Source organism: Schistocerca nitens, chromosome 8 (genome assembly GCF_023898315.1).
Source record: "Schistocerca nitens isolate TAMUIC-IGC-003100 chromosome 8, iqSchNite1.1, whole genome shotgun sequence".
Lineage (NCBI taxonomy): Eukaryota > Metazoa > Arthropoda > Insecta > Orthoptera > Acrididae > Schistocerca > Schistocerca nitens.
In genome coordinates this window covers 302,443,429-302,467,583 of record NC_064621.1, presented here as the reverse complement: position 1 = coordinate 302,467,583, position 24,155 = coordinate 302,443,429, and the positions used below count along the sequence as shown (strand labels likewise).

At 41.9% G+C, this 24,155-nt stretch overlaps 1 protein-coding gene across 1 annotated transcript; it reads right to left on the bottom strand.

Annotated features, from left to right (window-relative positions):
• Positions 1-671: 671 nt before the first annotated feature.
• On the bottom strand, positions 672-21,199 carry LOC126199538 (myrosinase 1-like). The gene is made up of 11 exons (XM_049936458.1): positions 21,181-21,199; positions 20,577-20,719; positions 14,997-15,131; positions 14,781-14,903; positions 13,602-13,785; positions 11,213-11,307; positions 8,758-8,905; positions 4,670-4,818; positions 1,647-1,781; positions 1,096-1,202; positions 672-786 (listed from the first exon to the last, which is right to left on the bottom strand). Exons 1-11 carry the CDS (start codon positions 21,197-21,199, stop codon positions 672-674), a joined length of 1,353 nt encoding a protein of 450 aa, XP_049792415.1.
• Between the last annotated feature and the right edge of the window lie 2,956 nt (positions 21,200-24,155).

The window sequence follows — 24,155 nt, the reverse complement described above, 5'->3', positions numbered from 1 at the left end:
AGCGTTCAGAAATTTATCTACTGGTGTCCAAGTAATCATTCCAGGAAATCAAGATAAAGAAAAAATTATTAACTATGTTCTGTCTGCCTACAGTTTTCATTATTTACCTGGAAATTATGTGGAAATTTTTAACCCAGGATTAAACAAAGATGATAAATGTATAATAAACAAGTGTCGTATTAAAGCTTGGCAAATATATTTTTCTCAGTACAGAATATTCATTTCCATAATACTGTTTAATACTGCTATTCTCAAATAGTACTGGTTCCCAAGAATAATATTATCCTGTAGGTATTAAGAAAAAGAACAAATGTGTCGAAAAGACTTAAACCTTATTGTATTAAAAAATCAAACTGCGCCGTGATGGCATTTAGTTTAACATTAACTGCACTGGAATTCACGGAAAGCAGATGAAATTTATGAAAATTAATTGTGATGGGGATCTAAGTCAGAACTTTCTGAGCCAGAATTGGTACACATTTTCCAACTTTATTGCAAAGAGACGATTCTACCTGATGAGATATTACAAGATTTAACGCCCCTAATGAAGACACCCTTCAGTTGAGTATAGAATGCGGGTACAATGGAGAAGAAAAAATATGATGCACTTCATTAACTCAGAATTTTTATTGTTTCTACAGTTCAACCATTCTCAAATTTTACTTAAGGTACTAAGCTGGAAGGGTTTTCGTTTTGAAGATCTGTCCAAGAAACTTGCTGGATGCCTTGGGCGTTCTTTTGCGGTCTGGATCGCTGAAGTCTACGTAGTGAAGTCCAAATCTGGTGCTGAAAAAATAGTAAAGTATAATATTTAACCAGTCTGTAAGTAAAGTACAATGTAAATAAGGTACAATGTTTAAGCAAGCTGCTTATGAACTGAAGACATATCTAGGGCTGTGATTGCAGTATATTTTTAGTTATCAAGTTAACAGTAGTGCATGTAAGAGTCATGCACTAGATATTCGTACTGCGTATCTACTCCTGGCCTGTAAAAATTTTCTATGCCGTCTAAGTGAGATACTATGAGACCTTCATACTATGAAGTACTGACCAGAACATTTGTGGGCAACAAAACATTTGTCTAGAGTTACTTACGTGAATCCTGTGCCCCACTCAAAGTTATCCAGGAGACTCCAGGCTGTGTAGCCGATGATGTCGACACCGTCCTCGTTAATAGCCTCCAGCATAGCAGCCAAGTAGTTCTGTTTACAGAGATAGAAAACTTTATTTTCATAAATAGAAGCTACGAAATGTAATTAGTGGTAAATATGACGGAACCGCGTTTACAGATAGAACAAATGCAACACTGTGTGTCAGTCATGTTAACAGTGATGCAACGGTGTCGTACAACGTTTTCAAAGTCTTAGTGTCTCTAACGTAGAGAGAACTTAGCTTCAAGTGTTCACTGATTACACAACAATTTTATGTGTGTGCTTGTTTTTTATTTCTCCTGACTAACATTTGTGAGCTTGGCGCTCCCACAGTGTTTCTGTGCATGCTATGCAACACCAATGTTTTCATCTATTTTCCAAACCTTTGATCTAAGTTTGGATTTTCTATTTATCCAAATGGCATCTTACTCTAAAGACACAGGAGAAATTTCCGTCAATGTCCATTGCGTCAGATGAGCTGGACAGAATACTCACCTTGTAGTAGTCTATTCGGCCCTGGTCCTCGAGTTCTCCAGTGTCCGACCAGCCGTTCTCCATGACGAAGATCGGATAGCCAGGGTACTGCTGGGCGAGCCAGTTGAACAGCTTGCGGAAGGCCCAAGGAGTGCTCTGCAAGAATAATGCGGCAATTAGACAGCTTACCGAGTGTGCTGGCACGAAGGACAACGTAGAAATGTATAGGTGGTTCCCTTTGTCTTGTCTTTTATCGCCGAATATGTGAAATTGCTATACAATACTGCAGGTAGCAGAAATGTGACTTGCGATATCCTCATCATAAAAAAATGTTGGCCATGTGGTAGAGGTGGGGAAGAAGTTGTGTTATCTTGTAAGGCACACGGATTTCGAATGAGGCAAGAAGCCAGCTATCACAGGCAAAGAGGGAATTCTTCGCTAAGAGGAGTCCACTGGTATCCAAATAGGTCTCAGGCTGGGAAAGAAATTTTGGTTATCTATATGTGGAGTACGACGTAGTACGGAAGTGAATCATGAGCTGTGGTATACACGCGAGTAATGGAATATGTGGAGAACACTGAGTAGAAGAAAGGACAGAAGGATAGCAAATGTGCTAAGATGTCAAGTAGTAGCTTCCATGGAACTAGAGGGAGCTGTAGGATATACAGACTGTACGAAGGACAGAAACTGGGGTATACAGGGTGTTTCAAAGTACTTTTATAAACTTTGCAGCTAGGTTCCTTAAACCAATAAATGAAAAAATGTCCACGTAAACATATGTTCAAAACATCATTCGTTTTCGAGTTGTTAATGAAACTTTACAATTTAGGTAATTGGAGCTCATTAACAAACAAACTCATAATAAATGAATAAAGTCCCTGTAGACAGCACCTGTAAGACATGCTGGGAGAACGTATTCCAGCCCACATTACGCTGGTGTTGATGTCTAGCCTATTATGTAGCATGAGGACTGCTATTGACCTATGTGTGTTGGTTGTGGAAATTTGTTATTTCACCTCTTCGATACGTTGCTTCTGCTGTAAACAAAACTTAAGAGACAAGTAAAGAATTCGGAGACAAACAACGGGTTGGCAGTTCGTGCCATAAACCATTGGGAGAAGTTTCCCCTGTGGGTGATCAGTAGGCGTAAGGGCTGCACACGTTGGCAATCGTACGGATACTTGACTTGCTCGTGAAGTATCCCCCTTGTTGAATTTGGAGATGTACCACATTCCTGAGCCACATATCTTGCGCTGATGACTGGCTCTTCTTTGATAGCCCGTAGGACGTGCTTTTCCTTGCCAGGCGTACGAGCAACACGTGGTCTTTTACGATCAATAGTTTGTGGTGCTACGGATCCGATCACGGCAACGCGGCGATACATAGCTCCAAAAGCTGGATGAATCGGTTGTCTTCGGTCGGGAAACGCCGTCTGATAGAGCCGTGAGCCTCGTTCCATTACAGTTAGTGTGGCTGTGCATAAAAATCATGTGTGTCTGGTCACGAAATGAATAATCTGCCATGTGTGAACGGAGCCCTCTTACAAGGGGAAGGCCTCAGACACGGCCAACCGATTCGGCTCAAATTTGGCAGGTCGCTTGTGTACAACCTAAAGCGAATGACTCTAAGATATTTTGGGCCAACACCCCCGCAATTTTAAGAAAATCACCCCTAAAGATTATGACGAGCAATCGACTCAAAATTGGAAGGATCGATAGATAATTGTAAATAGAGCACTTTTCATCATCAGATACCGGGTCCGAAAACGCATACTTTTCTAGAAATCGAGGTAAGAAACTTTTACAACGGCCACTTCTGTACCCACATGGTAAACGCTTTTCGCCGACATCACCGATAGCGCAACGGCCAAGGTAACGCCGGCACGGTAGCTCAGCGTGATCGGTTAGAGGGGTTAGCTACCCTCCGTAACAAAAAAACTGAGTGAATGGATCAACGTAGAATCTAAACGGGTGCCATCGGAAGTCCGCACCAAACAAATTCAACGAACAATGTGGAACAAAATGGGATAAAAAAGGTAACTGCGTGGGATTCGGAGAACCCGGGTTCGAATCTCTAAGAAACTTATCGGATGTTCGTCTTTTCGTTCGTATTTTTCCACATCTCAATTCATAGCAATAGGAGGGTTAATAAGGTCAGTAAATCAAAAAGGAATGATAATAATAATTCACACTCCCATCTCTATCAATTGAGATAAGGAAAAATACAAACGAAAAGAATAACATCCGCTAGGTTTCTTCGAGATTCGAACCCGGGATTTTCGATTCCCAACCAGTTACCTTGGCCGTTGCACTATCAGCGCTGTCGACGAATAGCGTTTACCATGTGGGTACAGAAGCGGCAGTTGTAAAAGTTTCTTTCCTCGATTTCTGGAAAAGTTTGCGTTTTCGGCCACCATACCTGATGATGAAAAATGCTCTATTTACAATTATGTATCGATCCCGTCAATTTTGAGTCGATTGCTAGTCATAACCTTTAGGGGTGATTTTATCAAAATTGCGAGGGTGTTGACCCAAAATATCTTAGAGTCCTTCGTTTTAGGTTGTAACCAAGCGACCTGCCAAATCTGAGCCGAATCTGTTGGCCGTGTCTGAGGCCTTCCAGTTGTTAGACAAAGCGCTACCTGTCGTAATTATACACAATGGACGCGTTGAAGACAGGCAAATGACGAATGCAAACAAGTCTCGCTGGCAACGCAACGCTATCTAGAATGCAACTAGTCAAATGGATGCATAGCTAAGTGAGGGTGTTAGGTTATACCTGGGAAGTCACTGAACGTCAACTCGAAAGCAAAGATTTTCGGACATATGTTCATATGAACTTGTCTCTCGCATTGGTGTAAGGAACTTGCCTCCGAAGTTTGTCAGTCTAGTTTTGAAAACTCTGTATGCAAGAAATAGCCGAGGACTTCGGGTATAGTCTCCTCCAAGTCCCTCGTTCAGTTTCAGCAAATGTATCACAGAACAGAGGCACAGTGTCCAAGACAGATAGATATGAGTGACTCTATGAACAGCGATGCCACGAACCCTGAGCCAGCTGGAAGCCGCCTGCGGTGCGTCCGTGTATTCCCCGAGAACGACGCCCGCGTCGTAGTCCATGGAGGGGTCGTAGCCGCTGGAGCCGTCTGAGACTGGGTAGGCCGTGTAGTGGTTCAGTCCGTAGAAGTCAGACGTGCCTGGAACAGTGCGGTCCGTACTTAATACCTGATACAACATTTGTAGAAATACAGAAGTTTCTTTGTTTAACTGTGCAACAAACAGACCGCAGTCAATACTTTATAAGTTGCACAAGCTAACAGACTTTTCTCTCAACGATGGAAAACGCTAAATATTGAGTCGCATCAAGATTCGCTGGCACCAAAAAGTCTGAAAGGTAAGTTCACTACACTCGGTGCCATTAAATCGATTAAAATACCTTTTTATCTTATTTTCATTCCTGTGCAGTTTCTATTGCGAAGCTAATTTCAACTGTCACCATATGTTGCCCAGTGTGTTTGAACATCTTCGTTTTTACCATTTTTATGGGCTGTAGGTTCAGAAACATTTGAAAACGGGTTCATAGCAAAAATTGCGAAATAATGAAAACAAAACAAAAGGATATTCTATGATATCGAAATGGAATCAGAGTGGTAGAATGGTGTAATTCTGGAATATTGACATAGACATGGTAATATGTATGTCTTTGAAGTGGTGTGGTTTATTTCTAGTTATTATACCGGATAAAGGTACGCATTTGTGTCTTGTAGGGTAAGACGTTAAAAGCGACGCATAACTATTACAAATATGATAAACTCGCTATCAGTTCAAGAAGATAATCGGTAGTATTGGACTGGTACTCGTAGAGAACATGTAATGTGCATCGAGACTGTCATGATAGCTGTATAGCGCACAGGAACGCCAGTTTCTTTTCTGAAATGTACAAAAGTTTCTTTTCGTTCCATATTCGGATGGAGCATTGGGAGAGTGATTGCTTGTACACTAGTCTGCCACCTGATATACACTGAAGAGCCAGAGAAACTGGTACACCTGCTTAATATCGCGTAGGGCTCCCGCGAGCACGCAGAAGTGCCGCGACACGTCCTGGCATGGACTGGACTAATTTCTGTGTCTGAAGTAACGCTGAAGGGAAATGACACCAAGAATCCTGCAGATCTGTCCATAAATCCGTAAGACGACGAGGGAGTGGAGATCTCTTCTGGACACCACTGCCGGCCGGAGTGGCTGAGCGGTTCTAGGCGCTGCAGTCTGGAACCGCGCGACTGCTACGGTCGCAGGTTCGAATCCTGCCTCGGGCATGGATGTGTGTGATGTCCTTAGGTTCGTTAGGTTTAATTAGTTCTAAGTTCTAGGCGACTGATGACCTCAGAAGTTAAGTCGCATAGTGCTCAGAGCCATTTGAACCATCTGGACACCACTTGCAAGGCATATACTCAATAATGTTCCTGTTTGATAAGTTTTGTGGTAACCAGAAGTGTTAAAATTCAGAAGAGTGTTCCTGGAGCCACTCTGTAACAATTTTGGACGTGTGGGATGTCTCATTGTCTTGCTGGAATTGCACAAGTCCGTGGGAAATCGCAATGGACATGAAAGGATGCAGGTGATCGGACAGTATGCTTACGTACGTCTCACCTACCAGAGTCGTATCTAGGCGTATCAGGGGCCCTATATCATTCCAACTGCATATGCCCCACACCATTACAGAGCCTCTACCAGCTTGAACAGTCCCCTTCTGACGTGCAGGGTCCATGGATTCAAGAGTTTGGCTCCATGCCCGTACACGTCCATCCGCTCGATACAATTTGAAACAAGACTAGTCCGACCAGGCAACATGTTTCCAGTCATCAAGAGCCCAATGTCAGTGTTGACGGACTCAAGCGAGGCGTAAGGTTTTGTGTCGTACAGTCATCAAGGTTACACGAGTGGGACTTCGGCTCCGATAGCCCGTGTCGATGATGTTTCGTTGAATGGTTCGCATGCTGACACTTGTTGATGACCCACAACTGAAATCTGCATCAGTTTGCGGAAGGGTTGCATTTCTATCACGCTGAACGATTCTGTTCAGTCCTCGTTGGTCGCGTTCATGCAGGATCTTTTTCGGGCCCCAGTGATGTCGGAGATTTGATATTTTACCGGATTCCTGATATTGACGGTACACTCGTGAAATGGTCGTACGGAAAAATCCCCACTTTATCGCTACCTCGGAGATGCTGTGCCCATCACTCGTGCGCCGACTGTAACATCACGTTCAAACACACATCTCGATAACCTGTCATTGTAGCAGCAGTAACCGATCTAACAACTGCGCTGGACACTTGTTGTCTTATACAGGCGTTGCCGACCGCAGCGCCGTATTGTCCCTGTTTACATCTCTCTGTATTTGAACACGCATGCCTACACTAGTTTCTTTGGCGCTTCAGTGTATGTCTGATTTTTATACGCGTCGAATCTACGAGAATGTTACTTCCAAGTCTGATGCCTGTTTCTTGATTGTGCCCTGGTAACTCCGCCAGAAATTAGCCGTTTTGCTGTGAGATTCTGTAAGCTGAGATTTTTCATTATTTCTGTTATATTCACACGCACGTAAAATTAAGCTGTGACCGTTCACTCCACGCTTCTTTGTATGTACTTAATGTTAAGGCATTCTGAAAGTGATAGGTCATAGAAGATCAGCAATATCAGTGAATCAAAGTATGCAGCTCAAGTTACCCAAATTGTACCTACATGATTAGTCACTTCATGCCTCTTTAACTTTTCATTTTCTGATATTTGTATGACATAACTGAATCCAGTAGTGCCTCATTAACAGCGAAGCCAAAGATACTACTATCGCTTCATGTCGCCCAAAAGTATACTTTTCTCTGTGGTCTAATTTCCAGTTTGATATTTTGCCAAGCATAACATGATGATAATCTAGTATACGTAATTCCTTATCCACAACATTTATATGAGAAAAATCTGTCCCGGTAAAATAAGTTGAAACAGTGGAGTACTCTAAACAAATTGAAGAAAAATTTTTCAATATTTCCTAAGTGCACGAGAGCAACATCAAGATAGAAATTTCGGTTTGGGTAAGACTGCTCCCTAACTTCTCTTTTCGAGACAATGTACTGTTCCACTATGAGAGACTTTCCTGTTTGAGGGAAAAGAGCAAGGAATAAAAAAGATGAAGTATTCCACGAGTGTAAGTAGCATGGTCCCTACGTTGTGGGAGAGTGATTTGTGCGTGGCGTTCGGACAGGATTAATCATAAGTATCTCTGGAGTTTCACAAGAAGACTGCACGGAAACTGTAAGGCACGCAAAAACAGACACAAACCACTGCCTAGAGCATGTCTCCAAGTTTTGAATTTATGTTACAGGTGCTCAGTATAAGCATTACTTGCTATGTGGCAAACATAAATACTTTAGGCAAACTCTTACCATATACATCTCAAAATGTTGTGGTCAATATCAGTGACTGCACTAATGATCCTTCCTTGTCACTTACTCAGGTTTAGTGATGGTAGAGGCAGAGACTATTTTTTATATAACCCCACAATAAGAAATGACATAGACATAAGGCAGCTGATTATAGGGACCACTAAAGAAGAGGAGCATTGTGATGGGTATCACGTCCAAACCAACGCTGAAACAGTTGGATACTGAGGTAACCATGAACGTCTGAAAAAGTATAGTGGAACACCGTTATGTTGCGAAATGAAATCTCCACTGTCTTGCTGTAATTGTACGGAATAAGCCATTGCCGCAGCATGATCAGGTACACAAAACCTGTCAGAATGTTCTCTGTAAAGAAAAATGGTCCTTAAAACTTTTAAAGAGGACATGGCACGAAAGAAGTTAACTTTAAGTGAATCATGAAAGTGTTCTACAATTTTTTATGGATTTTCTGTGCCAAATAAATGTATATTTCGACAATTCACCTTTCCAGATACATGAAATGCGGCTACATCACTGAAAACCAACTTTTATATATGTCTATGGAAGCTTTCAAGTAGTGGTCATCTGGAACCCTTGAACCACTTACGAATAGCTCAGTATAATGGATGATATTCAAGCTGGTACAAGCCCATCAGGCCACGCTAACAGTAGATGCTGTGATGGGTATTGTTTACTCACCCCTGATGTATTCCACCTCCTCCGGTGTGAGCTCCACGAGTCGAGACCTGGGGTAGCCCGCAGCCTTACTGTTTGCCGCAATCCTCTGCTTCACCACCTCAGGCCAGTCTCCCTCGGCCGTGAAAATCGGGTGACTGTACAGGCCAGACTGGAACATAAATTCATTAGCTGAAGGCAGTTTTCAAAGTGCAGTATCTTAAGCTAGTAATTCCTCCACATATACTGTCTTAAATCTGCATAATTAAATGGTTGCATCTATATGTAGTGTAAAAAATAATTTTGGCAAAATATATGGCATTTCTTTTTATTCTTGGAAGAAGTAGTGAGGATAATTAAGTGCCAAGTAGCGCTATCGATTTGGAACCTAGGAGATGCTCAAGCGCCTGTGAGTATTAACCTACCGAAGGACAGCCTGCCCTTGCAATGACACTTGTCTACCACACCATGAGCTATTCTTGACAACATCAGCGTGTCCAATTGTGACGTGCTCCAAATTAAGGCAACAGCAGAAGATCCCTGGTCACTTATATTAGATCCCTTCTAGCAAGCTGCTCGCCTGCAGAACTTACCAATTGGAATTACTTGCGACAGTTTCTGTATTGCTGGACTCTTCTGGAATTCTCAGTGATCGAGCGGCTGGCAGACTCTGGTTATGTAATAGGTTCCCAGTCGGACATTCACTGTAGAAAGTAAAACGTAAGATAGTCATTAATCTGAAGATTGTTTTGAATACCACGGTGTCCCACTAAGCATAAATCCTGTTGAAGGTGGTATGCTGTTTCAGTCCTCCGTAACTGCACAGACTTTTATTTCGCTCCTGATCTTCAGACACTTTGTGACATAGATATTTTATATTGTGTGTGACTTCTCTAAACTGCGGTCAGGACCTGACGTACAGAGGAGCATTTCATTTTGGTGAACGCTGATCCAGAGGGTAGCTAGATACTTAGGTCAGGATTGAAAGAGATAATTTATTTGTTACTAGGCGAAGCCAACAGATGTTCAAAAATATACATCTGCTTCTATACTTTACGAACCACTATGAAGTTTATGGCATAGATAATAAATGAAGGTTGTGGTAACAGACTGATTTATAGCATAGCTGAGGTCTGCATTCGTTGTTGGCAACATTTGTACCATAGTTAATGCTCAACATTATGACAACATGTGAATTGCGCTTTATTGTAATTTCAACAATTTCTACTTCCGGTTTGTAGCCTCTGTAGTAAACATTCGCTTCATGTATAAAAGCATTTGTCTTTATAAATTTCTAGAACTGTAAATTACATTGAGAAACACTGTGGTGATGATGGTGGTGCAGTAGTTGAGAAACTGTACTTGCATTCGGCAGTACTGTAGTTCAAAATTCCATTTAGGTGCTACATTTTATACACACAAACTGTATTTTTCATCCACATTGATGTTTTTTCCTTTTTAACTGAACTGACTGAGGCAAATAGAGGGCTGGATCCATTGAAAACGATCCTTCAGATATCGTACCCAATACATCCCCTTCCCGAGCTTGTGCTTTGTCATAAATTACCTCTCGTCGACGGGGTGATAAACCGCAATACTCCTATCCTTTTTGTTCAATGTTTGGATCATCCCAGCAGAGATTAGTCAATTTACGAACCTGAAATCTCTAATATTCCTGTTATATGAAATAGTGATAAGAGGCAATATCGGTAAGTAGCTGAATTAGGTTGCACGAAACCTTCGTATTGTGTTGGAAATAACCAATTATGTTCTGAAAAGATCGATGTCATTTTTTAAATGGAGGCAAAAAATCGCAAAATGTTCTGTGTATTTGTAGAATCTAGCTGTATTATACTGATACAATGGCTCACATAAGTGATCAAAAGACATATTTACACTCTAGGAAAGAAACGACGTACAGGTAGGTACGATCTAAATGGAATGGAAATCGGTAGATGTGATTAAGTGTACAGAAAAACAAATGATTACATTTTCAATTTGTGAAGCTCTTGGTCTTGAATAAATGATCCAATTTGTCTGAAATAGTAATTATTTGTGTGTATGTACATGTAACTGACATCTACCTATCTCCTTCGTGGTACATCGTAAGAGTGTAGCTTTGTTATGCATGTTAATTCATGCATATAAAGACTGTAAACAACGCCAATAAAGTCATTCAGTGAGTTACATTCCATCTTTAATAGTATATGTTGACTAATCCTGATGACAAAATTTTGTCTTGTTATTATTAGAGATATAAGACACAAGAACAGTCCTTAGCGCATTGTCTCGTAATGAAAGAAAAGCTTAAGAAACAGCTCTACAGATTTAGGTTGTATTAACCTTGGATGAGTTGATATTAAAGTATCGTGCTAGTCAGAGCCTTCTTCCTCCGTCTGAAGCAAAGTAAACATCCTTATTGTAATACAGCGCTGCAGTGCTGTTGGGAAGAAAGTTTATAAGAATTCCTGGTACTTACGTAGAACTGCATCTTGCGTTCTGCTGCCTCTATGTCTGCTGCAGAATCGGAGGCAGGTTCGTACCACATGTTGTTAATTGTGATACCGACCTTTCCTGCGATAAGAGAGGTACATGCCAGTCATACTCGTACATTCTGTACGATAGCTAAGGGAAATAATACACTAGGCACTAACAGTTGGATAAAGTTTAAGTAGAACGATGTAAACAGAAAGAATTGGTACCATGCCTGACAGTCTCGAAAGATAGGAAACTGTTATGAATGAAATATACATAACTCAAGTAAATGGATATCATAATCCTAACTTCTTCAGAAGGAGTCATAGATGATTTGAAAGTTATTCAGAAACTTCTCGAAAACTCGAAGAGCATTTTCACGTTAAAGTTCGCTGAAGTTATTTACCAGAGGCCTAAAGTTGGGAGCTGATGATCTTTTAGCGGCCTAAATCACTAGTTATCATCATCATCAGACCCATAGTGTCACATCGATTCTCAGTTATACGAATTGTGCGGATCAAAAATTTGTGAATTCCGTTGGGGCGAATCAAATAACACGTGTCATCATCTGTAACTATTAATGTGATGTGAAATCTCTATGCTGTGTCTAGCTTACTAGTTAACTCGATTTTTCGTACAGAACTTGCATATTCAATCATCAGGTATACTCAAGTATATATTATTGAATTGTTACCTAGTTGAACAGTGTGGCGCTCGGAACAGGATTTTGTACTGAGATTGTGTGTCATGTGAAAGGAAAATCCCTAAGTTTTTAAGAGAAATAATTACGAGTCGCTGTGTCCGAAAAATCTAATGGAATAATGCCATTGTGATGATGTAATAGGTAATTGTAAATTACGCTTGTGGAGGCAATTTTTTTCTGTTCCTTATTATGGTAATGTACTATAAAATCAGAGCAACTAAGCTTCAGGAATACTAATTTTAATTATGTAAAAAGCAACAATTCAAAAAAAAAAAATGGTTCAAATGGCTCTGAGCGCTATGGGACTTAACTGCTGAGGTCATCAGTCCCCTAGAACTTAGAACTACTTAAACCTAATTAACCTAAGGACATCACACACATCCATGCCCGAGGGAGGATTCGAACCTGTGACCGTAGCGGTCGCGCGGTTCCAGCCTGTAGCGCCTAGAACCGCTCGACCACACCGGCCGGCAGCAATAATTCCCAGCCCCTTCTAACTACGTTTTTTTTTTACCTTTTAGTTTTCTACTATTGCTTTACTACCGCCACATTTCGGATATTAATGTTGATGTCTATGATCACTGGTTATTAGCACGCCACACTTTAGTGACATCAGAACGAATGTATAAACAGAAGATGGGTTAACGACTTGCAACGATCCGTGGCACAATGAATTTGCACTGCAGAAGTGACTAATGTTAAAAAGATGAGTCTTTATTCTACAAATACTGAGTTCGGTAGAATGTACAAAATTCGAACCAATCAACTGTAATTAATGTTAAAAGTAGCGTCTTTATTCTACAGATAGTGAGTTCGGCAGAATGTACAGAATTCGAACTAATACCTAAGATTACAAATTACACTTTTAACAGATCTACACGACTCTTTACGTGATCTGGAATTCGAACGTTAGTTGCCTTCAGCATCGTGTTAACATCTAAACTCGGTGGATTTTGTCTTATATCTTGAGCTAGATTGTCCCCTAACACCAGCGATTATTAGATTATGTTCTGCAGAAGATCAAATTCAGGAAAGCACTCTTGGGTTTCCTTTAAAAAGAAAGAGGGAATACAAAAAAATTTAAAAATTGGAATGGAGTATTAACATGAGATTCAATTGTTTACTGGGAGATAATCTTACTATTCCTCTTTAACAGTACTATATTCGGTAACGCTGGTTATTGAAGGTGACTGTACAATAATGCTATTTTGTCTTTCACAGCGATCGTCAGAGGAAGATAGGAGAGTATGGGTGCCCACAGAAAGTCATTTTCCACTCGGCACGTTTGTAAATAGAATAGAATAGGGACAGGCAAATGTACTCTCCGGTAAGCGTTGTACAATAAGGTGCTTACGTAAATGGGAGATCTACCCGAAAAAACTTATAGGCCTCACCTTTCGAGGTCAGTCGCTATATGGCTTGCGTGAAATGAGAAAGGTTCCAATAAACTCCTCAAAATGATTCAGGACTTCATTTATCGGTTCCCCATCCTGCCTCGGGCATGGATGTTTGTGATGTCCTTAGGTTAGTTAGGTTTAACTAGTTCTAAGTTCTAGGGGACTAATGACCTCAGCAGTTGAGTCCCATAGTGCTCAGAGCCATTTTTATCGGTTCCCCTAATCCGGACAATCAAGTTCGAATACACAAGCTCACATTTGCTTCTCTCCTCGTCAACAGAGCCACCTTTTACCTTTCTGGGTCTCTCGATACTTCTCGTCGTAGAGGCGGTAGGCGCCGGCGTGTGCCATGAGCAGGGTGTAGGCCGCCATGTAGTCTCCCACGCCTGACGAGTTGATGCCCGGGGCGATCGTGAAGCCTCCAGAGTAGCCCATGACAAAACTGGCCGGCTCGTTGAATGTTTGCCACCACTTCACCTGCTCACATGTGGTTCGTTCATTAAACATGATTATAGATCACATTCTATGTTTGTTTATTATAATTCATTGGATCTCACCTGATGCTAATTGTGTGGTAGACCAATAAATGTCTGATACCTACAAGCAACAATTGGTTGAGTAACGCCACAAAAGACACGCTAGTGAGTGTAAACTATGAGATGATGCCATCTGCAGATGGGACGAAGATCAGATACGACTAGACGACGAAACCAGAAAGCCAGGCACCACATTATTTCAGTAGTGTGCACGTGAGAGGGCGGGTGGCGGGCCAGTATACAGTAATAAGCAGCGTTGTACTATGTGACATTCCAGCCGATAGCATCACTGTGGGCACCTGTCTATAGCGTGCACCTAGTGGTGTGTATGGAATATTTAGCGTTGCTTTTCGAGTTAGTTTAGGTCTGATGAAGTTACTTCGTCACTGTGATCTTAATTCCGAGTGGCATAAAGGAAAACGCTATAAGCATTAAATGAAGAAGCAACAGCGACTGCTCCCCGAACACATGAATTGTTTTCTGGGGACAGTTGGAAGTAAAAACAGTGGCCCAATGTTGTACTGCATTAAAATTTTGTTGATGTGAACAGCTTCATCTGGGAATGTTGCTGCTAGCTCCGAAATTGATCACGACACGATTAACGAAACTGAAGATCATTTTTGCAGTCAGAAGTACATTTAGCCGTTAACTCATGATAAGACTGTGTTCTTACGTACTATCACGGTTGCTAGTTTCAATACATCTACTTTATCGGAATAGAACTCTCGTAGTTTTTTTTATGCTACTGGTCTGTCTATGTTAAGACAGCGTCGTTTCTATTAAGCTACATATTTTTAGTCTCGAGCGACTAACTATTGATGGAAATGCCTTTTTCCCTATATTGCAGTTGTTAATTCCAGCGTAATATTGAATAAGAAGATACATGTATAGTTGTACGTCATTTTTGTAACACCAGAACACTCTTTCGTCGCTTACCCTGTCGCCATAGTTGTCGTAGAGCACTCTGGCGTACTCGACAAAGTAGTCCGCCAGCCTGGGGTTGGGCCACCCTCCAATGTCTTGTAATGTCTGCGGCAAGTCCCAGTGGAACATCGTCACCTGCAACAAACATATACACCACCGTGTGACGTCACTTTTGATTAGTAATCTAATGTCAAGGAACAGAAGCCGGATGTCTGAGGTTGCTCTTACCACTGGAGTGATGCCGTTGGCGATCAAGCCGTCGATGACCTTGTTGTAGTAGTCGATTCCCTCCGGATTGATGTTGTTGACGTCTCCAGTGGGGAGAACCCTGGGCCACGATATGGAGAAGCGGTATGCGTCCACCTGCGGCACAAAAATATCGCTCTCAGAGTCGGCTCACGTTTGACGTTGTCCCTACTCATCATTATCGAACTTCAGCGGTGGCTTACTTTTGCAGAATCCAAACACCTGCTTGTATCCTACTATAACACTAAAATAGTCTCTGAGCCATTCCCTTTCTATTTCTAGGACAAACTGTCCAGTAAGGTAAAAGTTAAGTTTCTCGTTCTGTCCGTAGACGTCCGAATCGAGACCGACTGACCGCCGTGTCTTCCTCTGCCAATTACATCAGAGGATGCCGTTTGGAGAGGCATGTGGAGCTGGACAGTAGCCTACTTATGATCCAAAACCATACTGCAGTCAAAACGAAATTTAAGTTTTTACTTCTATTATCTGTCTGTTTAAGTAATTTCGAAGATCGGAGGAAGGTAACGGCATACCATCACGCCTAGTAAAGTGTTTTAGTGTTCAAACCAATCCTCAGATTGATGATATGTTAACTTTATTTCATTTTGTTATTACTAATATAGATTCGCTCTCGACATACCTAAGAGGCCTTCTTTTTGTAGACCAGTGCAATTTTATCTTACATTCCATGTCCCACATTGATTATTCCCCTCGCTCCTCCTTTTTCCTATGAAATTCTCATTATTTCTCGTTTTCTTTCCTTCACCATTCCTCCTGCTTCAGCTTTCCTCTTCCTTTGTCGCTATTCTGTGACTATGCCATCAATTAAAGCACCTGATTCTCATCCTATTTTCCAATGGGGATTGTTGTAGCCAATGTGCAGGCTGATATAACTTCTGCGACATTAAAAAGGTATTTTCGCCTATTTTTCATGTAGCCCTCATTTTAGACTCTTTATTATATTCATTATTATTATTATTATTATTATTTCTACTATTGATAATATTATTGTTATCGTAACGATGATAATAATATTAATTAGAGTCGTATAGAGCTCTATTTTAGATACTGGTTCCCCTGTTTATATAGAGAAATTAAGAAGGAATGCTTGAATGTCTGTGGGGATGACTAAGACGACGAACTGGCCAGAAAATCTAAATACATAAATAAATAAAATAAACGCAATCGACACCCAACAGCCGAAATGTTAAGAAAATAATATGCCAGACGGGCCAGTTTCATTATAGGACCGCCGAGCACACGGGCAACTACTACTTACAAATGTACTGTTGCCTCTATTCCTCTGAGAGTCAAACGACGATTAATGATTAAATGATGTAAGCGAGTTACGTTAGTATGGAATAAATTTCTTTAAACGAATCTTTAAACGGTTAAGTATATCCTTTTATGATTCAGAATTTCGAACCTTTTGTAGAAATACCTTCATAACTTTTTATTCCTTCATCTCCATTAAGTGAGGTCTAGTTCAACTATTCTAGAACAACTCATTTTCTAAACTATTCATTTAAATAACAAGTTATTTAACCAAGTTCTCCATTTGCGCCTGGCAGAATACGCCAAAATTTTCAACAAAAACAGCACTTTCCTAAAATTCTGGAACTATTATTTATTTAAACTTGTGTCATTGTCCCTGGTGAGGACTCTTTGCCGTCAACTGAGCTGTACGATCGGTGCTGTTGAACCCTTGCTCTCTGATTACTCATCTTGTGGTTCTGTGACACTTCTGCTAGCCTAAGTGTACTTACTGGACAAAAGGGTATGGCATGGAATGGCAGACTTGTAGCTTAGGAACAGTATTAGAGCGAAATGCTACGTTCATCAAATTATACGTAGCAAAGCAACCGTAGTGGAAGATAATGTAGTCAGAGAATTTGATGGTGAAACGTATTACATGTATTAGTCGTTATGTAATACAGAAACTGACCTTTTTTTCTTCCTTGGTTAATGGTTACATCATGCTGGCGTCATAATTAGTCACATGTTTTTCCATTTAGTACGACAGATATATTTCTTGGCAGTTTCTAAGGAACAAGTGGACTGGAATAATCACGGGCAATGATGGACGACATGAAACACAGTACTTACGTGAAAGAGATGGAGTGGCATATTCATAACGAAAAATGGTACAGTCTTCACGACATGGGAATGCAGGATAACAGGCATAAATAATGTTCATGTTTGATACAGGTCACACGGCCAACATAAAGGTCGATATCGGACTCTCAGTAAGGAATATGTCGTCCTTGGGCAATAATACACATTTTGCATCTGTTACTCATGATGGCTACAGAGCTAGTGAGGAGTCCTTGGGGGATATTATGCCATTCCTTTCTCAAGGAGGTTTTCGGTTCTTTCCCGGTTCGGGGAGGTGGTGTCTGTTGAGAAACATAATGCCAGAGCATCCCAGGCATGTGCTATAGATTTTTAGATCCCGAAAGTACGCAGGCCAATCCATAAGTTCAATATTTTTATTTTCCAGTGCATCAGACACCTCGACGGTCTTGTGTGGGCTGGCGTTGTCACCGACAAAGAGCAAGTCGGGACCTGCTGCATCCCTGCGCAGACGGACATGATCTGGAACAATCGCCGCGCTTTACAGCTGTCCTGTAAGACTACCCCGCACAAGGATATGCAGCGGTGTTCGGCCGTTGTGCATATTGCCTCCCCACACCATAACGCCCAGGCCGTGCCTATGACGTTCATGAACATTGTGTGGTGTGTTACTTGTTTCCCTCTCTCTCCACACTAACCAGTGGCCAGAGTCATTTGTCATAGTAAAGCAGGATTCGTCGGAGAATATCACACCGGACCACTTTTTCTGACCCAATCAACATGTTCCCTGTACCAACGACCTCTTCCTCGACGATGGCATGACTGAAGTCGGTTGCATTCAAAAAGATTCCATTCATAGAGACGCGGGTACCGGTAGTAGCTGCTGGGTCTGCAGTGATTTGCCTAAGAGTGAGACATCTGTTCATTTTCCCCATGGGGCAACGTATCGATCCTCTTGTGGTGTGGTGGTCCGGCTACAACCACAGCATACTTTCGCACAGCATCTTCATCTTCAGTGGCCTTTGACACTTTGACCGGCTTCTAGCATTCCAACTTCTCGTCCACGATCGTAGGCACTTAGATGATGTCTTGAAGACGTGCTGCCGTACCACGTGGAATATCGCGCTTATCGGTTCCACAACAACCTTCGTCAGACACTGAGCTGCATGAACTGTCGAATGCATATAGAGCGTTCGTGCTCAGGATTCGCAGCAGTTAATACGTCCCGCCCTCTGCATTTCCTTCTACTGTTGTTGGCTGGGCGTTCCGCAGCATTTGCCGGTTGTGCTCTTAGTCCATAAATAACATAGACCGCACATGTCCCGTTCTCTGCCGTGTTAACGCTTGAAACCATTATCTAAGTCACGCGACTCGGGGCAGAAAGCCGATGCTGCCATTACACGCCGTGTGAAGTGGAGCTGACAGTCACAGTTTCTCCCATTTATAGCTGAAATCAAGCATTGCATTTGACAATTCAACGAACTGTAGTACTACCCTTACACATATAGTAGTGCAGGTAAGCGAGTTTACCCGAAATTCCTGATAATAATGCTGTGGTTATCGTTTTTACATGGAGTCAAGTTGACATGTATTGACAGCTCTTCTAACAAGCGACAGAATCACTGTTCTTTAGTGAATACTTTTTTCTGCACTTGAATTCTGTAGTTCTCTGCTTCCATAGATGTGCAAGACAAAATAACAATTTCGAACTCAGCATTAGTTTTCTAACGATTCCACAAGAATATGTGTGAAATGTTTGAGTAAGCTTTTGTAAGAAAGGAAATTCGTTTATGTGCGTAATGTCAGGTATTTACACAAAATAAGCACAAGTATTTTCTGACGTTTTCTTAATACAGTACAGATACTGAAACGATTTTAAGATAAGAAGCGTAACATGGGGGTTGTCCAGAAAGTAAGTTCCGATCGGGCGCGAAATGGACACCACAGTGAAAACCCAATGAAGTTTTGCACAGATGTGTTGGGTAGTGTCTCTAGTATGACTGTCGTTTGCACCAAGACGATCTTTTCAGTTGTGAGCGCACTATGAGCGAGTAAAGGGGCCTAGAACAACGATGTCTCCCGCCAAGTAGGGGTGCCCGCTGAGAGGCTTCCCCTTAATGCATACAGCCCACCTAACACAACTGCCATGCACTTCCTTCTTCATGGCAGTTCTCAGCTGCACTCTGCAGGGACAGTGAAGACGCTGCTGCAGCCTCTTCGATGGGAAGTGTTCGATTACCCACAACACAGCCCTAACTGGCTCGTCCTTAGTATTATCTCTGTTCGCATTAAACGCTGGATAGGAAGACAACACTTGGGCGCAGGCTACGCGCCATAGACCAGCGTAGAGAATTATCAGAAACCACAGGCAGCTGCCTTCTATGACGATGGTGTTGGAAATTTGATATAACGCTCTGAAAAATGTCTAAGTCGGAGTGGCGACTATGTAGAGAAGTGTCTGGTAAGTGTAGCTAACTCTTGCATATAAAATGTTTCTGATTTTCACTGTGGTTTCCATTTAGAGATCGATCGGAACTTTGTTTCTGGACAACCCTCGTATACTACAAAACGTTGATTATACTGGTTTATCGAGCTAGATATTAATGATATGTCGTCTCAAAATGTTAGTCATTCACGAAGTTTTACATCCAAGGACCAACATCAATGCCAGTCGCTGTGGTCGAGCGGTTCCAGGCGCTTCAGTCCGTAACCATGCGGCTGCTACGGTCGCAGGTTCGAATCCTGCCTCGGTATGGATGTGTGTAATGTCTTATGTTAGTTAGGTTTAAGTAGTTCTAAGTTCTAGGGGACTGATGACCTCAGATGTTAAGTCCCATATCCATATTAACTTTCAAATTATGGAAATACCTCCTCAAGTATTTTAAAGTAATTCACTTACACAACTGGGATTTTCGTTACTTTACCTAATCTTTAGGCTAAAGAACAACTGTCTGTATACTCTGAGCATATGTGAAGGTATTTACTTCTGCATGTAATAGAAAACACAACATTTGATCTGTAACAAAAATGTCATAAATTGTGCTCTATAAATGCATAATGGCATGCTTGGATTCGTGCCCGGAGTCACGTGACTTAGATGTCGGTTTCAGTAAAATGACGTCATGCGCAGTCTGTGGTATCTATCGTCTGCGGTTGTACCATAGCAATTGGCAGTTGTTCCTTAGCAGGTGTCGGTCATGCCGTAGCAAGTAATGTAATTAGTCAGTCAACTTTTACCGAAAGCTATCACGTGAATAATGTTCTTAATTTTCAGTTTATCTAGAAAACTGAAATCAGTGTGGATATTTCAAGCTGCGCACTACAAGCCTCGTCAGTTGACAGATTGCTACGAATCCCGAAGCTGCGGCGCTGTCGTTTTGTGTCACTAAATAATGAATCAAAAATCACACTAAGCATTAAAATAGTTCATAGTTTTGAAGAGAATCACCACTCTGTCGTAAGATTAACACAACTACGAACAACACTCACGTTCATATCCTTGGCGAGCTGTATGTCTATCTCGTACTTGTGGTAGGAGTCACACGCCACGTCGCCATTGCTGCCATCTGTGGTGATGTTGGGAATTGTGTGGAACATGCGGTCGAAAATTCCCTCACCCTTGCCTGCAACACAGATTGATCAACAGTTAAAAGATGGTACAAAGGAAAAACAAGAAGTACGGATAATTTTTTTTGCCCTCCATCCACCAACTTCCAATAAATATCACTCTGCATGGATTCCTCGTGAATGTATCTTAGGATACTGGCGGTTAGCAAAACCTAACATAAAACCTTAGAATGAGAATAGTATTTGATTTACTAAATGAACTCGGATAGAGGAGTATTTGTGGACAACTATTTGCTCTCCAGAAAAGAACCTACGTACCATTGTTCTGATGACTTTTGTCACCTCCCTGAGCCTTGATAATTCATGTACATCTACACGCATAGTCCGCAAGCCACCGTATCGTGCGTAGCGGACGGCAGCCTGTGCCACTACTAGTCAGCAATTAAACGATTGTGCAAAGGAAAAATAATAAGTACTAGTAATTATTTTTGTTCTCCATCCGCCAGCTTACATTAAAGAACACTCTGCATGGATTCTTCGCGCATATTTATCAGGATGCTGAGTGTTAGCGAAACCTATCATAAAATCTTTAGAATGAGAGTAGTATTTGGTTTACTAATTAAACTCGGCCGGAGGAGTATTGCTGGATGAAATGTATGCTCACCAGAAAAGAACTTAGGTACCATTGTTCTGGTAACATTTGTGACCCCCTTGAGCCTCGATAATTCCTGTGAAGTGCGGAAAATTTGTATGTAAGGAAACCACACCACAAAAATTCGTGGCGTCTGACACGTTAAGTGACTATCGACTCTGACGTTGTTTCAGGTCCTACTGAATATCTTCACATAGGTTAAACTTTTCTGTAGCAGTCCCGAGGTTTGATTGCTCCTGAAACTTCCTCACAGCAATAAGCCAAAGATTTAGCCAGATAGACATGAAAATCGGCATCTTAGGTGACGGATTTGGTAATGGAAAAAAATTTGGAAATTTGTGGTATGTTCCTATGGGATCAAACTGCTAAGGTTATCGGCCCCTAGGCCTCCATACTACTTAATCCAACCTAAACTAACGACACCACACACACCCAAGCTAGAGGGAGGACTCGAACCTGCGACGGGGGTAGCCCTGCGATCCGTGGCAAGGAGCCTTAGACCGCACGATTTGGTAATGTTACGATCATCGTTAACATGACAAGGAATTCTGATAAACTATGTTGTCCAGCAGTTCGATGTAGCCTTTATGACACGGCGATCTTGTCGCCTGGACCCAGTAACCCAATTCCACGTCATTAAAACATCGGAATGTCTCCCGCACCTTGCAGCATTGGCAGCCTATGAACTTACTCCAGAAGACTTCCTATCGTTTGCGAGTAACACGATGCCGTGAATCCATGGCATACCAGCAGAAAATATTTTCAAAGAAATTCGTTTCCAGTCTACATCTACATCTACATCCATACTCCGCAAACCACCTGACGGTGTGTGGCGGAGGGTACCTTGAGTACCTCTATCGGTTCTGCCTTCTATTCCAGTCTCGTACTGTTCGTGGAAAGAAGGATTGTCGGTATGCCTCTGTGTTGGCTCTAATCTCTCTGATTTTATCCTCGTGGTCTCTTCGCAAGATATACGTAGGAGGGAGCAATATACTGCTTGACTCCTCGGTGAAGGTATGTTCTCGAAACTTCAACAAAAACCCATACCGAGCTACTGAGCGTCTCTCCTGCAGAGTCTTCCACTGGAGTTTATCTATCATGTCCGTAACGCTTTCGCGATTACTAAATGATCCTGTAACGAAGCGCGCTGCTCTCCGTTGGATCTTCTCTATCTCTTCTATCGACCCTATCTGGTACGGATCCCACACTGCTGAGTAGTATTCAAGCAGTGGGTGAACAAGCGTACTGTAACCTACTTCCTATGTTTTGGGATTGCATTTCCTTAGGATTCTTCCAATGAATCTCAGTCTGGCATCTGCTTTATCGACGATCAACTTTATATGATCATTCCATTTTAAATCACTCCTAATGCGTCCTCTCAGATAATTTATGGAATAAACTGCTTCTAGTTGCTGACCTGCTATATTGTAGCTAAATGATAAGGGATCTTTCTTTCTATGTATTCGCAGCACATTACACTTGTCTACATTGAGATTCAATTTTCATTCCCTGCACCATGCGTCAATTTGCTGCAGATCCTCCTGCATTTCAGTACAATTTTCCATTGTTCCAAACCTCTCGATGTACCACAGCATCATCCGCAAAAAGCCTCAGTGAACTTCCGATGCCATCCACAAGCTCAATTATGTATATTGTGAATAGCAGCGGTTCTACGACACTCCCCTGCGGCACACCTGAAATCACTCTTACTTCAGAAGACTTCTCTCCATTGAGAATGACATGCTGCGTTCTGTTATCTAGGAACTCTTCAATCCAATCACACAATTGGTCTGATAGTCTTTCAGAATCAGTTGTCAGTATATCTTCCTTCTCCCTTCTGCCATCAATTATCTCCTGTTTTTAATTTAGTTTGATTTCTCGATGAAGATGGTGCATAGTTCTATATTCCTTGTTTATCAACTTCGCTATATTCACTCACTGAAAAAGTTTTAGTGAGAAGTATAATCGCCTTCACAAGTTGCACACGAGAAAGGTCTTCCACCACATTTCTGTCTTTTAGGAAAAAAGATCAAGTTGGTGGTTAAGCGTTGGTAATGCTGAATGTTTCAGATGACGGAGACAAAGAGTTCTTACCGCCTTCATTCCAGGCGCCCTCCACCTGGTAGGACGCGGTGGCAGCTGCGAAGATGAAGTCCTTGGGGAATTTGTTGGGAGGTCCTCGTGCTCCAGGTCTTCCCGGGCGACCCAGGACACCGGCTGCCAGAAGCAAGAGCAAGCACACGGAGGACCTCATCTTCATCGTTGTGATCTGCTTGTGTGTGTGCCGTTTTATATTCTACTTCTCTGGCTAATCTAGCTATAAGACGAGCTTCCAGTGAGATTTGAGTACTCAATGTCGACTAAAGGATCACAGAAATTTTTGGCTGGGCGTGGGTGTGACCTTCGTAACATCTTGTTTGTAGTCCGTCTTTGTGGCACGAGATGCCTGTTTGATGAGCTCGAACTTTAAAGCAAAAGTAAGCAAAATCTGTTGTTGTTGCGGCGACGAGAATTATGGTGTATGATAAGCCCAGCGAATAATTTCCCGCGGTGTTTACTTCAAACGGCAGTTTATCTGCCGCGAGGTATTTTGCAGTCACTGGACCTGCCTTACTTTACCTTATCTCTTGGTAAAACGCGTTAATCTCCGAGAGCGTAGGCAGTGATTGAGCTCATACGAAGCGATAAAAGACGTCGAAAAGACACGCCTCCATTCTCTCAGCCGCTCCTCCATAGGGGCTGCGGTGACTAACGTGTCAGTTTATCATCAGTTTTCATGCGTTCTCATCGGCTCCTGGGTGTATACGTTTCCACCAGACTGCTTCTACCCGCATAGTTCAGCTGCAGTA

Excerpts from the sequence above, each read along its gene's own strand:
- LOC126199538 (XM_049936458.1), bottom strand. Across the intron at positions 15,132-20,576 it reads AGCTCGCCAAGGATATGAAC|GTGGACGCATACCGCTTCTC; the intron begins GTGAGTGTTGTT and ends TTTGTGCCGCAG. Across the intron at positions 1,782-4,669 it reads CGGCTTCCAGCTGGCTCAGG|AGCACTCCTTGGGCCTTCCG; the intron begins GTTCGTGGCATC and ends TTATTCTTGCAG.